The following is a 12,101-nucleotide window of genomic DNA, read 5'->3' on the forward strand; positions in this document are numbered from 1 at the left end:
TGCCATCCAGTTCTGCCCTGGGGAAGCTGTGCCCGGAATGGGCCGTGAGCAGCGCCGACTCGATGGCCCTCTCGTGGGCAGTGAGCATGATGGCAGGGGCCCGGCCCCTGGCCCCGGGGCCCGACAGGGACTGCTGCATGAAGGCCAGCTTGTCCTTGGTCCTCCGCTTCATGTCATCCCATCTGTGCTTAATGTCCTTGACGGAGCGGGGCACCTGGCTGACGGAGGTGATTTTCCGAGCTATGCCTTCCCAAATCTTGTCCCTGTCGGCATGGGACAGCCGCATGGTCTCCCTCCCAAAGAGAACTGCTTCATGGTGGGTCACCTCCGTGACCAGAATGTCCAGCTCCTCCTTGGAGAACTTGGGCTTCCTCTTACGCTCGGCCAGGGGCGCCACATTCCTTGGGTTGAATATCCCACAAAGCACAATTGGGTAAATGACCGTCAGGGCGGGTGGTCCTCCTCCTTCCTAATTGCTGGCCCCCAGCTGGGGAGCCGGGAGGCACCCGGGCACCCTGGCCTGTCACCACCACCACACCCTCCTCCTAGCCAGAGGCCCCTTCCACTACTCTCTGGAGGACAGGCGGGCAGGAGAGGTGAGGCGTAGTGGGTGGGAGCACGGCACGAATCAGACGCCTCGGTGGCAGGCCCTGCCGCGGTCCCTGGCCAGCCCTGAGAGCCGGGGTGGTTCGCTCAGCCCCTCCCGGCCTTTCTCCCCAGCCAGGTCAGGAGGGACAACCACACCAACCTCGGGGCCATCGCCAGAGAGGGGAGAGCAGTGTGACATAAAAGCGTTAAAGCCCCGAGTGGAACAAAGGGTCCTTGCTGGGGTCAGGACCAGGCCATTACCCCCACAGATGGCTCACAGGAAGAGTGTTTAAACAGGGAGATGTTTAAATCTCCTCACTGGTGATGCCAGCCATCAGGGTGTGGTCCCAGAAAGCGTTTTCTGTCCTGTGGCTCTCTTTGTCTCCTTCCCTGGCCTCTGAGTCCTCCCCAGGCCCTCCCCCGCCCCCACCCCTGCCTTCTGCCGGATGTGTGTGTAGGCTCCCCTCCAGCTGGGGCACAGGCTGGCAGCAGCTCGTTTGGGGGTGGGCCACGGTGGCCTTTCGGCAGCTCATGTGTAGAACGTGAGCGGTCCATAAGACAAGTTCCACTTTGATGGAGGCCAGGAGTGACCTTGGCTGCCATCTGCACAAAGTAGCCAGGGGCTCCTTGAGGAAGACCTTGAGCAAGAACAACCCAAGAGAGGGAACCCGACATATGGAGGGAAACCTGGAGCCCTGTTCACTCCTCTGGCTGCCCTCCCAAACCACAGCAAGAGGCTAGGGGCACAAAGATCCTTTGGCCTCTACCTTCCCATGTCACCTACTCAGACCACCACCGCCCAGGAGAAAGGAAGGTTGAGGCTTGATTACCCGGCCAAGACAATGACCGTGGCCAGGGCCCGGCACTCAGACAGACCTGGAACTAGGGGCTGACCCTGCGGCGCACACCCCCTTCCCCCTCTATAAAATGGGGCTCGTAATTCTAGCGCCACCTTCAGGGCAGCCGGGAGGAAGTCAGGGGGTTTTTCCATCTCACCACTATGGGAGTTTGGGGCTAGAAAATTCCTTGTGCGTAGGGTGGGGCATCCCGGGTAATGTAGGAGGTTCGTCACACCTTGGCTTCTGCCTAATAGACACCTGGAGCATCACTGTAGAGCTGCGACCACCCTCAAATGTCTCAGAGCCAGAAATCGGTGGGTTCAGACCACCAATTTCATGAATGTGGAGCACGTAGCATAGGGATGCCATTGAGTCAACACTCACTGTGTGGACGCCATTCTCTTCCCTGCCCAACACTTACACTTTGGAGAACCCTAACCAACTCCATTCAATCACACACGAGACCCTAGGCTGTAACAGCACAAGTAAAGGTGTCTGCCAATTGGAATGAGCGATACAAAAGGAAGCTATACGTTAAGGGGGAAAGCAGGTTCTCAGGATGAACTGGTCCTCCCCTCCAACTACCACCAGAGGGACATCTCCATGGCAGTGAACCACATACCCAACCTCAGCCTACACCTTGAGTCTTAAATGAGAGGGAGCCACCGCCTGTGACTCCCTGGTGCCATGTTGCATTATTAGAACAGGGCTGGCAGCTGAGACAGAATGGGAATAGGACAGACCCCACGCTGGCAAGGATGCTGTAGTGGAGCCCACCCCCCACAGAGCCCAGGAGGCCATGCTTTTGCTGGGCCCTGTGCACAACGGAAAGAACAGTGGCCCAGAAGTCCAGAGATGGATTCAAGTCCTAGCTCTGACAGTGACCGCATGATCTTGAGTGAGACCTTGCCCTGGCATAGGTCTCCGCTTTGCCACTGTGGCATGAAGATCAGTACTGAGCAGTGGCTCTCCACACCAGCGGCACATCAGAATCACCAAGGAGAGCTTTAAAAAAGTCCCTGGGCTCACGCCCAGCCCAATTAAGTCAGAATCTCAGGGGCGTTGGGTGACTGCTCAGTTAGTTCAGATGATGTCTTTCTCTGGGGCTGTGGGGAAGCCTTGTCACCAGGCTGAAAGAGATGGGCAGAAGCGTGGAACTGACTCAGCTCTGTTGGCAAAGCGTCTAGAGCCTCAAAGGCAACAGTGCAGAAAGGCCTGACGCAGGACCGCGCTCAGATGCGCTCTCCTTTGCTTGTCTAGAGCCAGATGGAGCAAGAGAGAGTAGAAGCCCAGGCCAGGAGTCCGGTCCCCGCTTCCATGTCTCTGGTCACCGTGCCCTCAAATGAAAACCTGGCCCCTTCGCAGGCCCTGCTCTGAGGTCCCCCTCCTCTCCCATCTGCCCCATATTGTCTGGGCCTTCATTCAACAACTTTACGAGGAAAAACCAATCTCTATGGTGGAAGGTGTGCGGCCTGGGAGGACTGGGAGGGCCAGTCTGTCAAGGGCACCCAGTTCCCGGGTCTGCTCTGGAAACGGGTGGTGACGTGCGAGTGCCGAGCTCACAGCACCCAGTGGTCAGGGAGAAGGAGTTAGGAGGATGTCCTTGGCCTTCTTGGGGCCACTTTCAGGGCAGTGGCCGATCCGATTGTGTGAAAGGGGCTGCAGGAAGGGAGTGCGTGTCCCTATACATGACGCAGGAGCCCACCTGGCCCCGGGCACCTCTGCTTCTGCACCTGTTAAGTGGCAATGAGAACAGCTCCCCTGACCATAAGAAGACGGATCCTAGTGTGCTCAGGAGAGGGTAAACCGCAGCCCCTCTCACCCTCTGCCCTGCACCGCCATCGATGGCTCTCAGGCGGGGAGCACAGGCGGGCAGTATGGCTCCTGGGAAGGGGACAGCAGACCTCATCAGGGACTCTCCACTGCAAACCAACGTCTCCTTGTTCACTTGGAAGGCATCAGAGTTGAAATACAGCCACCTGCCTTGTAGGAGGTCCTTGACTGCCCTCCCTCCACACATAACCTCTCCTGCACACCCCACACCGGCCACCACCAGTCGCACAACTGCGCAAACGCCGACAGAAGGCTCGATCCAGTGTCCCTGGGTCTTGCCATCCGAAGCCTCCCTTCCCTCCCAACCCAGATCCCATCACCGTTCCTGAGCAAGGCACCAATGCCGGTCTGACCCCTCACGCGGCCCGCAGACCCCTCTGGGCAGGGCCCCAGCACAGGTCAGCGGCACGGAGCCAAAAGGAGAGCCAGGAGCTGGGTCCTCGGTTCCAGAGGCTCAATTCAGCCTCTCCTGGGCGACCCTGGGCCAGTCTCCTGCTCCCTCTGGCTGGCCACAAAGGATCTTTCTGGCACAAACTTCTGTCCCAAACTGGAATGCCGTAAAACCATGAGTAGCAAGTGCCTCCCAAAACTGAGCTAGAGACTGGGCCGGAAGCCCCCTTCTCCTTGGGGACCACTTAACTGCCGGCAGCTGCAGTGGGACGAGCCCTGTCCTCCTAACAGCCGAAGTCTGCCCTCTGCGAGGGATCCTGGGTGGAGGGGGGCCCCTCCTTGGTGGGAAGGCTGCCCAGAACTGGGGGCCCTGGGCACTCCAGACAAAGGGACAAATGTGCAGCTTCTAGAAGTCCTTGTAACCCACAGGCCTCTTCCGGAGCCCCCTGATGGAAGGCAGGGGAGGCATGAGGGTCCCCCGGAACTAGACGCATCCCAAACCCTGCAAACAGCAGTCCCAGAGCCTTCAGCGGCCTCCACCCGTGGAGACCCCCTGGAATCCCTTGGCTTCCTTTCCAGAGTTTGGGCCCGGCTCCCGGGAAATCAGCAGCAGAGAGCAGGACTCACCTCATCCAGTTGGCTTTAGTCTCGTCTGACCCATCTATGGACCTGTAGCGGTTATTCTTGTCCACAATCTGGAAGACAGAGAGAGAGTCTAGAAGGGGCCACCCTACAGAGGCTCTCGTGTCCCTGGCTCCTCCCGAAGCCAGGGCCAGGGGCCTGGCCCATCCACGACCTCCCCTCCTCTTGCCCTCTGTGACAACACCCCCACTGCTGTAGGACTGAAACCCTAGCCAGGGCCAGGAATCCCATCTCCCTCCTCCGACCCGAGAGCAGACCCAGACCACAGGGTCAGTGAGCAGCACTTCCTGGATTCACGCATCGCAACAAGGAAAGCCAGATCCAGCCTCGTTTCTCTCCTGGCTTCTGTGAGAAACAGAGGCCAGCACCGGATGACGGAGCGCACGTGGTGTGAGAGGCGCCTCTCCTTCCCAACCTCTAAGTCTTCAAGAGCCTCAGGGTCGGGCGGGGCTCTCCTCTTCTGTAAAATGTCCCATTTCCTCGACACTCTTGAATCGGAGTTCAGTTGGGTATGGGCTTCTAAGCAGGTTGTTTTATTTTCTTTCAGCGCTTGGAAGATTGTCCACAAGGCTGCCACAGGCTGTTCAGCAACCTACTGCCCTTCTTTTACGGACAGACTATCTATGGTAAGATTTAAGACGTGCCCTTTATTTTTGATTTTCTGCAGTTTCCCTCTGTGGTTTTGAAGCGAAGATTTATTTTCCTAAAATTCTCATTACTGGATGAGCATATTACTTGATGAAAACACATCTCTTCTTCAATTCTGGAAGGTTTTGAAAAGCTCTTATGTTCATGAATACTTCTCAGTCTTTGCAGTTTCTTCATGTAGAATTTCTAAGAAACATATTAAGGAGTAGTGCCAGTGTCTTTTAACTACCTTTCTCTTCCTCCCTCTCTTTTTGGCAGTGCTCTGGGACTATTCCTCAGGACTCGCTTCCAATTCACTAATTGTCTCTTTGACTGTGTCTAGTCAAGAATTTATCCACACATTAAACATCTTCCTCTCTTTTTTCTTCCTTTCTAAATGAGTACTTTTAATGCAATGAATATTTTTCCTTCCTAGCATCTTCATAGACACCTTTGTTTCATTCCACCTCTGTTTCATAACATCACATTCCCTTCTTTCCTATCCTAATAGCTTTATTGAAGTATTATTGCCATATAATGTACCATTTGATACATTTTGACAAATGTGTACACCCACAGCCACAATCAAGAAAGCAAACATATCCATCAACTCTAAGTTTCTTTGTGCCCCAGAACCTTCCGCTCCTGCCTCCTTCCATACCTCCCAGTCTTCCTTTCTGGTCCCCAGGCAACTAGCAAGTTACTTCTTGGTCACTATAAATCACTTTGTGTTCTCTAAGATCTTATATAAATGAAATCAAATAGAAGCCATGGCTAGCTTCTTTCACTCAGCACACTTCTGAGATTTGTCCATATTGATGTGTGTATCAGAGTTCATTCCTTGGTACTGGTAAGTAGTGTTTCATTGCCTGCATATGCCACAATTTGCCTTTTTATCTACTTACTGATGGACAGTTGGGCTGTGTCTAGTTTTCAGCTATCACAAATAAATCTGCTATGAGAATCCAGTTACAAATCTTTTTGGAGACACCCACATTTCTTGTAGGCAAATACCTAGCAGTGGAATGGCTGGGTCACATGGAAAGTATATGTTCAACTCTTAAGAAACTGGTAAACTGTTTTCCAAAGTGGCCGCAACATTTTATATTTTCATACAGACACCTAGGGACCCACCAGCTGGTCCACATCTTTGCCAATACTTAGCATGAATAGTCTTTTATATTTCAGCCGTTCTGACAGGTAATGAAGCAGTATCTCCTTGTGGTTTTAATTTCACATCTCTGATCACTAATGACATTGAACATCTTTTCGTACACTTACTTGCCAGCTGCAATATCTTCTCTGGTGAAGAGTCTCTTCGAATCTTTGCTTGTTTTTGAAATTGGTCGTTTTCCCCCTATTATTGAGTTTTGAGGGTTTTTTGAAAATATACTCTGGATCAAGTCCATCCTCAGACATACGATGTATAAATGCTTTCTCCTAATTAAAGGCTTGTTTATTCATTCTCTTAATGATATCTTTCGAAGAGCAGAGGTTTTAAATTCAAACACACGAACAAAAATCCACTGTTTTGGTCTTTTTAGTGGGTGTTACCCTTTATTTCTTCAAGGATCCTAAGGTTGAGACCATTCATTATTCCTCATTATCTGTTACCTCCTTCGTCCACAGTCACAGAACCCCTGGATTGTAACTGGGCACTTGGCTACGAGTAATAGCGGAATCTGTTCCTTGGCTTCTCCATTAAGTGCTGGCCAATAGGATGTAGTCGAAAGTGTCATGTGTCAGCTTCTTGAAAACTTCTTCAAAAGACGGCTGATACGTGCCTTTCCATCCTACTGCCTGGAATGCAGACGTAATGGCTGGAGTTCTAGCTACCAACTTAACCAGACTATGAGGATAATCCAAGCACCGAGATAGCAGATGAGCTGAGATCAAGCTTGGTTCCCTGGGGACTTTGGGAGGCGGAGCCACCGCTTCAGGCCTAAAATGCACTCAATGTATTCACAGTAGAAAAATGTAACCCCTGTTTTCCTTGAGCTGCTGTTATTTTGAATCTCAGTTACTTAGAATCAAACCTATTCCTGATACAAATCCTAAACGGTTATTTTAAATTCATTTTCAGAATACCCTATAATTTTTATTTTAGTGTGAGTTCATTCATCATTGATATTCAGAGGCTGTCTTCTTCTTTTAAACTTTTTTTAAAATGTTTATTTATTTTTGAGAGAGACACAGAGCGTGAGCAGGGGAGGGGCAGAGAGAGACGGGGAGACACTGAATCCAAAGCAGGTTCCAGGCTCTGAGCTGGCTGCAGCACAGAACCTGATGCAGGGCTTGAACCCACAAACTGCTAGATCATGACCTGAGCCGAAGTTGGATGCTCAACCGACTGAGCCACCCAGGCGCCCCTAGCGGCTGTCTTTTTAACATTGCTTCATTAGTTTTGGAGATTTAGTCTTGGTGGGGGGGGGGGGGCTCATCTTTTTTTGTTTTTCTTAGATTCCCACTGTAATGTTTGGGGGAAAAAGGGTCAGGGCTGGTCAAAGCAAGAACTCTCAGTGCATCTGGACTAGAAGCCCCCCGGCCTCTCCACTGCACACACCTTCTTTACCTCAACTCTATCCCTGGATACTCACATCCATCTCTAGACTCTCATTTGTTCACAACTCCCTTTTACCTCAAGCCCCAGGGCTGAACATCTGACTTCTCACGTAATTTTTCTTCCTTGGGTGTCTCACAGGCACCTCAAATTTACCTCCCCCAAGGTACCCTCCCCCAGGCCTCACCCCCAAACGAGTTTCTCCCCTATTTTCCTCATCACAGCAATTCAATCTTGGTTTGCAATTATCATTTGTTCCCGAGACATGCTTGTAATCCAAAGCACTCGTACATCAAAGCAAATTTCAGGAACCATTGGCTCAGTTGTGACCATGGGATATCTGGTGTCATGTACGGCTCCTATTGCAAGACATTATTCATTTATCAAGTTAAAATGTATTAGGGGCACCCGGGTGGCTCAGTCGGTTGAGCGTCCCACCTCGGCTCAGGCCATGGTCTCACCGACCATGAGTTCCAGCCCCGCATCGAGCTCTGTGCTGACCGCTCGGAGCCTGGAGCCTGCATCCAGTTCTGTGTCTCCCTCTCTCTCTCTGCCCTCCCCTGCTCACACTCTGTCTCTCTCTCTCAAAAATAAAATAAAAACATCAAAACGTTTTTAAAGTGTATTAGAAATGTGTGCAGATCTTGCAGAACCCTCATAGAACACGTTACTTGCCATCCAAGGTTTTATGGCGCTGGAAACCACCCTCCACGCAGGTTTCAAAAAGAAAGCAATTCCCATCAATCACTAGTGAATTGTACACGGTTTGATACGTGAGTTATACCCTGAAAAAGATGTTTAAAAAACATAGCAAAAAGAAAAAGAAAGTCAGCTTTCATCTCTTGCTCTCTCAATGCCCTGCATCCAGCCCCTCAGCAAATCCTGCCATCGGATGTCCGGACTGCCCCTCTGGCCTCACGGCGACCCGGGGCCACGCTGGTCTGAGCCATCAGCTCAGACAGCCACGGGAGACCCTAACTAACCTCCCTGGTGCCATTCCTAACTCCCTCTCCACTAGTGCTTCTCCAAGCAGCCCCTGTAAATCTTCACGGGTGTAAACCCCGTCACAGCACACGCACACCGCGGTCACGGGTGTAAGCTCTGTCACAGCATATGCACACCATGGTCATGGGTGTAAACTCTGTCACGCGCGCTGTGGTCACGGGTGTAAACCCCGTCCTGGCGCGCGCCGCGTTCACGGGTGTAAACCCCATCACGCACGCATTGGTCATGGGTGTAAACCCCGTCATGGCACACGCACACCGCGTTCATGGGTGTAAGCTCTGTCACAGCATTATGCACGCCGAGGTCACGGGTGTAAACCCCGTCCTGGCACGCGCCACGTTCACAGGCAGCGCTGACAACATCTGCGCTCACGGTCACGTCTTCGAGGCCCGTATTACCCGGTCCCTGCCTACCCCCTCTTCCCTCCACGAGCCGCAGTCACAATGGCCGGACTGTGAGCCTCTACACGGGTCGGGTTCACCTCCTGCAACCTCGTTTCCCTACTGTAGTTCAAAAGTTAACACTCATAAAATTAAAAAAACCCACCAAACTTGTTTTCATTGTATTTATTTTAGAGACAGAGAGAGAGCACCAATGGGAAAGAGGAGCAGAGGGAGAGAGAATCTCAGTCCCAGGACACTGGGATCATGACCGGACCCTAACTCAAGAATTGGATGCTTAACTGACGGAGCCACCCAGACGCCTCAATACTGACGGAATTTTTCAAGCAGCAGAAACAATCCTGAGCCACGCGGCTGAACACCGTGTAGCCATCATCTGGAGCCCACAAAAATGACCTCCGCCCACATCTGCCCACTTGCTGATGTCGCCAAAGGACTTTTCACTGACCCTCCAAGGTTAACCGCCGTCCTGAAGCTGGTTGGGAGCCTCGCCATTTTTACCACATAAGGAGTTTTCTAGACACAACATACTGAGCTGTTTTGCAGGTTTGTAAAGTCTACAGATACAGCACCCGAGTGAAAACACTCCTTTGTATCTTTTTTCCACTGAGTTTTGCATGACTGGTCCCTTCTGATCTTTTGGGTCTCGGGTTCTGTCCCCTCCTCAGAAGCTCTGCCTGATCTGACCCGGAAGTAGGTTCTCTCTTGTCACTTCCTGACCTCCACATGCCTGTCCCTGACAGCACTATGCGTACGACCTCACTGAGCACTTCCTTTTAACGACCTGATCGCAGGGTGCAATTCTGTAACTGATGGTGTCGTTTGTCAGCATGGCAAGTGACCCTGAGCTAATGAAGGCAAAGCACACGGCTAGCTCGTTCACGATGGTGGCCAGGACCCACGTGCCAACACGGCACCTGGCACATGGCAGAATGTTAGTTGAATGAATGAATGATTGGATGAAGAGCCTTTAAAAAAATTTTTTTTAAACGTTTATATTTATTTTTGAGAGACAGAAAGAGATGGAGCACAAGCGGGTGAGGGGAGATAGTGAGAGGGAGACACAGAATCAGAAGCAGGCTCCAGGTTCTGAGCTGTCAGCACAGAGCCTGATGCAGGACTCAAACCCATGATCCACGAGATCATGACCTGAGCTAAAGTCAGACACTTAACCGACCAAGCCACCCCAGGTGCCCCTGAAGAGCCTTTTTTGTTTATTTATTTCTGAGAGAGAGACAGAGTGCGAAAAAGAGAGGTTATTTCTGAGAGAGACAGAGCATGAGCAGGGGAGAGGAAGAGAAAGAGGGAGAATTGGAAGCAGGCTCCAGGCTCCCAGCTGTCAGCACAGAGCCCGACGCAGGGCTCGAACTCTCGATCTGCGAGATCATGACCTGAGCCGAAGTTGGACGCTTAACCGACTGAGCCCCCCAGGCGCCCCTGGATGAAAAGCCTTTTAAGTAAAAAGCGAATTAAAGAAAAAAAAAGTATATAACGTTAGTATTTTAGTAAAAAGGAAATGAGTGGTATGTTGGAGCTGGCCTGAACTAACAAGAGCTGACAGTTAAATTTTCCAGAATTTCATAAGCCACTTGTTCAACAGCCATTATTAGAAATTAAATGATAGAAATGTACAATTCAATAAATGATATTGTGAAGCTAATAAATATTCAAAACTTAACCACTTCCTAATTATTTTTATATTTTACTATAATCTATGTCCTTAAGGGAAATGGATATCTACAGTTTCTGTAGAAACATTATATCTACAGTAGAAACATTATAAAAGAGTTGGAAAAATCTTCTCTTTCCATCTCCTGGTCCAGTGACATCATGCTGGTGTCTCAAAAGCAGCCACAGTGGGAGCATTTATACCATGGAGATCGGCACACATCCCCGCCGCCCCCCGGGACCCCCACTGTCCCCACGGTACCTAGCGCCCGCTGTGTGCGTGTGCGTGTGTGTGCGTGTGCACACAGAAAGTCTGGGAAACACATTTCAAGCTCTCAACTCTGGTTACCTCTAGAGGAAACGAGAGAGGAAAGCAGGATGAGGCTTTTGCTTTGTCTCTTTATGACACTCGACCGTCTTTGTGGTTTAAAATTCTGATAGACATGTTTTCTGATAGAGAAAACATGCAGATCAGGCTTCCCCCACTCCCTTCGTCCCCCTCCCCCAAGAGTCTCCCAGGACGGGACCACAGTCCTCAGGGACCTCCCCCTGGAATTTCACAGAACCTTGTACGTTATCATAGTACTAGTTCCCCTATGATACCGTTTTCTGAGTGCTCCTCTCTCTCCTGGGGAAAAAGAAAAGCATCTCTGGGCCCTGCAGCCCGTAACGGGAGCACCAGGGGGCGGTGACAGCCCTGGAGCCAGAGGCAGGAGCTAGAACCTCAGCTTCAGCATTTACAAGGGAATGGCCTTGGGCAGGCACATCCACTGGCCTTGCCTCAGTTTCCACATCTGTGAAATGGGGTAAAACCCAACCTTGGAGCGCTGCTGTCATGACTGATGTGGGAGGTACTGAGTAAAGGGTCGCTATTAGCATCTCGGTCATGAGTGTCATCACACTCTCGGGTCTCCGAAGGAAGAGACCAGTAGTCAGTTACCATTACTTCTGGGCAGGGGGAGGTCTTCTGGTGGACACTCGGCTGTTGTGATCTGACTTTAGCCGGGCAGAGAGGCTCCGACGAGTTCTGAGGGAGGAGGGCACTGCCGGAGGCCCTTCACAGGGGACTTCAGATCTGGAGGTTTGCTGAGGGATGTTTCTGGCATTCTCCTTCCCACCGATCAGGTGTTTCTCCAGCCAGGCATTCATTCACTCACTGAACAAGTATCACTGAGGCAGTAGCTACAGTGTCAGGCTCTGGGGGGTAAAACGGTGATCCAGGGAGATAGTCTTTGCTCTCACAAAACTCACAGTCCAGGGAGGCCACTGTGACACCCTGTGGTTGGCACTGTGGTGGGAAAATCTGTGGCAAGAGAACTCAGAGCTGGAGCCGGGAGCTGGGAGTCAGTTGAGGACCTTCCTGGGAAGTCTGGAGTCTACGCCGAGGTCTTGGAGAAGAGGAAGGGGAGGGTGTCCTAAGCGGAAGGAGCAGGAATGGGCAGGATCACACTGGGTTTTAGACCATGTCACATATCGCTGAGCAGTAGAGAGAAGGCTGAGACAGAGATGATCCAGGAACTGGCCAGCCAGGGCCAGATGCTCAGGACC

General features: G+C 51.5%; 1 protein-coding gene across 2 annotated transcripts in view; it reads right to left on the reverse strand.

Annotated features, from left to right (window-relative positions):
* The window catches only part of PRDM11 (PR/SET domain 11), a 49,262-nt gene that overhangs the window by 19,628 nt on the left and 17,533 nt on the right, over positions 1–12,101 (reverse strand). For both annotated transcript variants that reach the window (XM_029956762.1, XM_029956763.1), the window contains one exon: positions 4,278–4,345. In XM_029956762.1, the coding sequence (XP_029812622.1) occupies positions 4,278–4,345 (68 nt within the window). The remainder of the gene's footprint in view (positions 1–4,277; positions 4,346–12,101) is intronic.

The sequence above is a fragment of the Suricata suricatta genome, chromosome 11, assembly GCF_006229205.1.
Source record: "Suricata suricatta isolate VVHF042 chromosome 11, meerkat_22Aug2017_6uvM2_HiC, whole genome shotgun sequence".
Lineage (NCBI taxonomy): Eukaryota > Metazoa > Chordata > Mammalia > Carnivora > Herpestidae > Suricata > Suricata suricatta.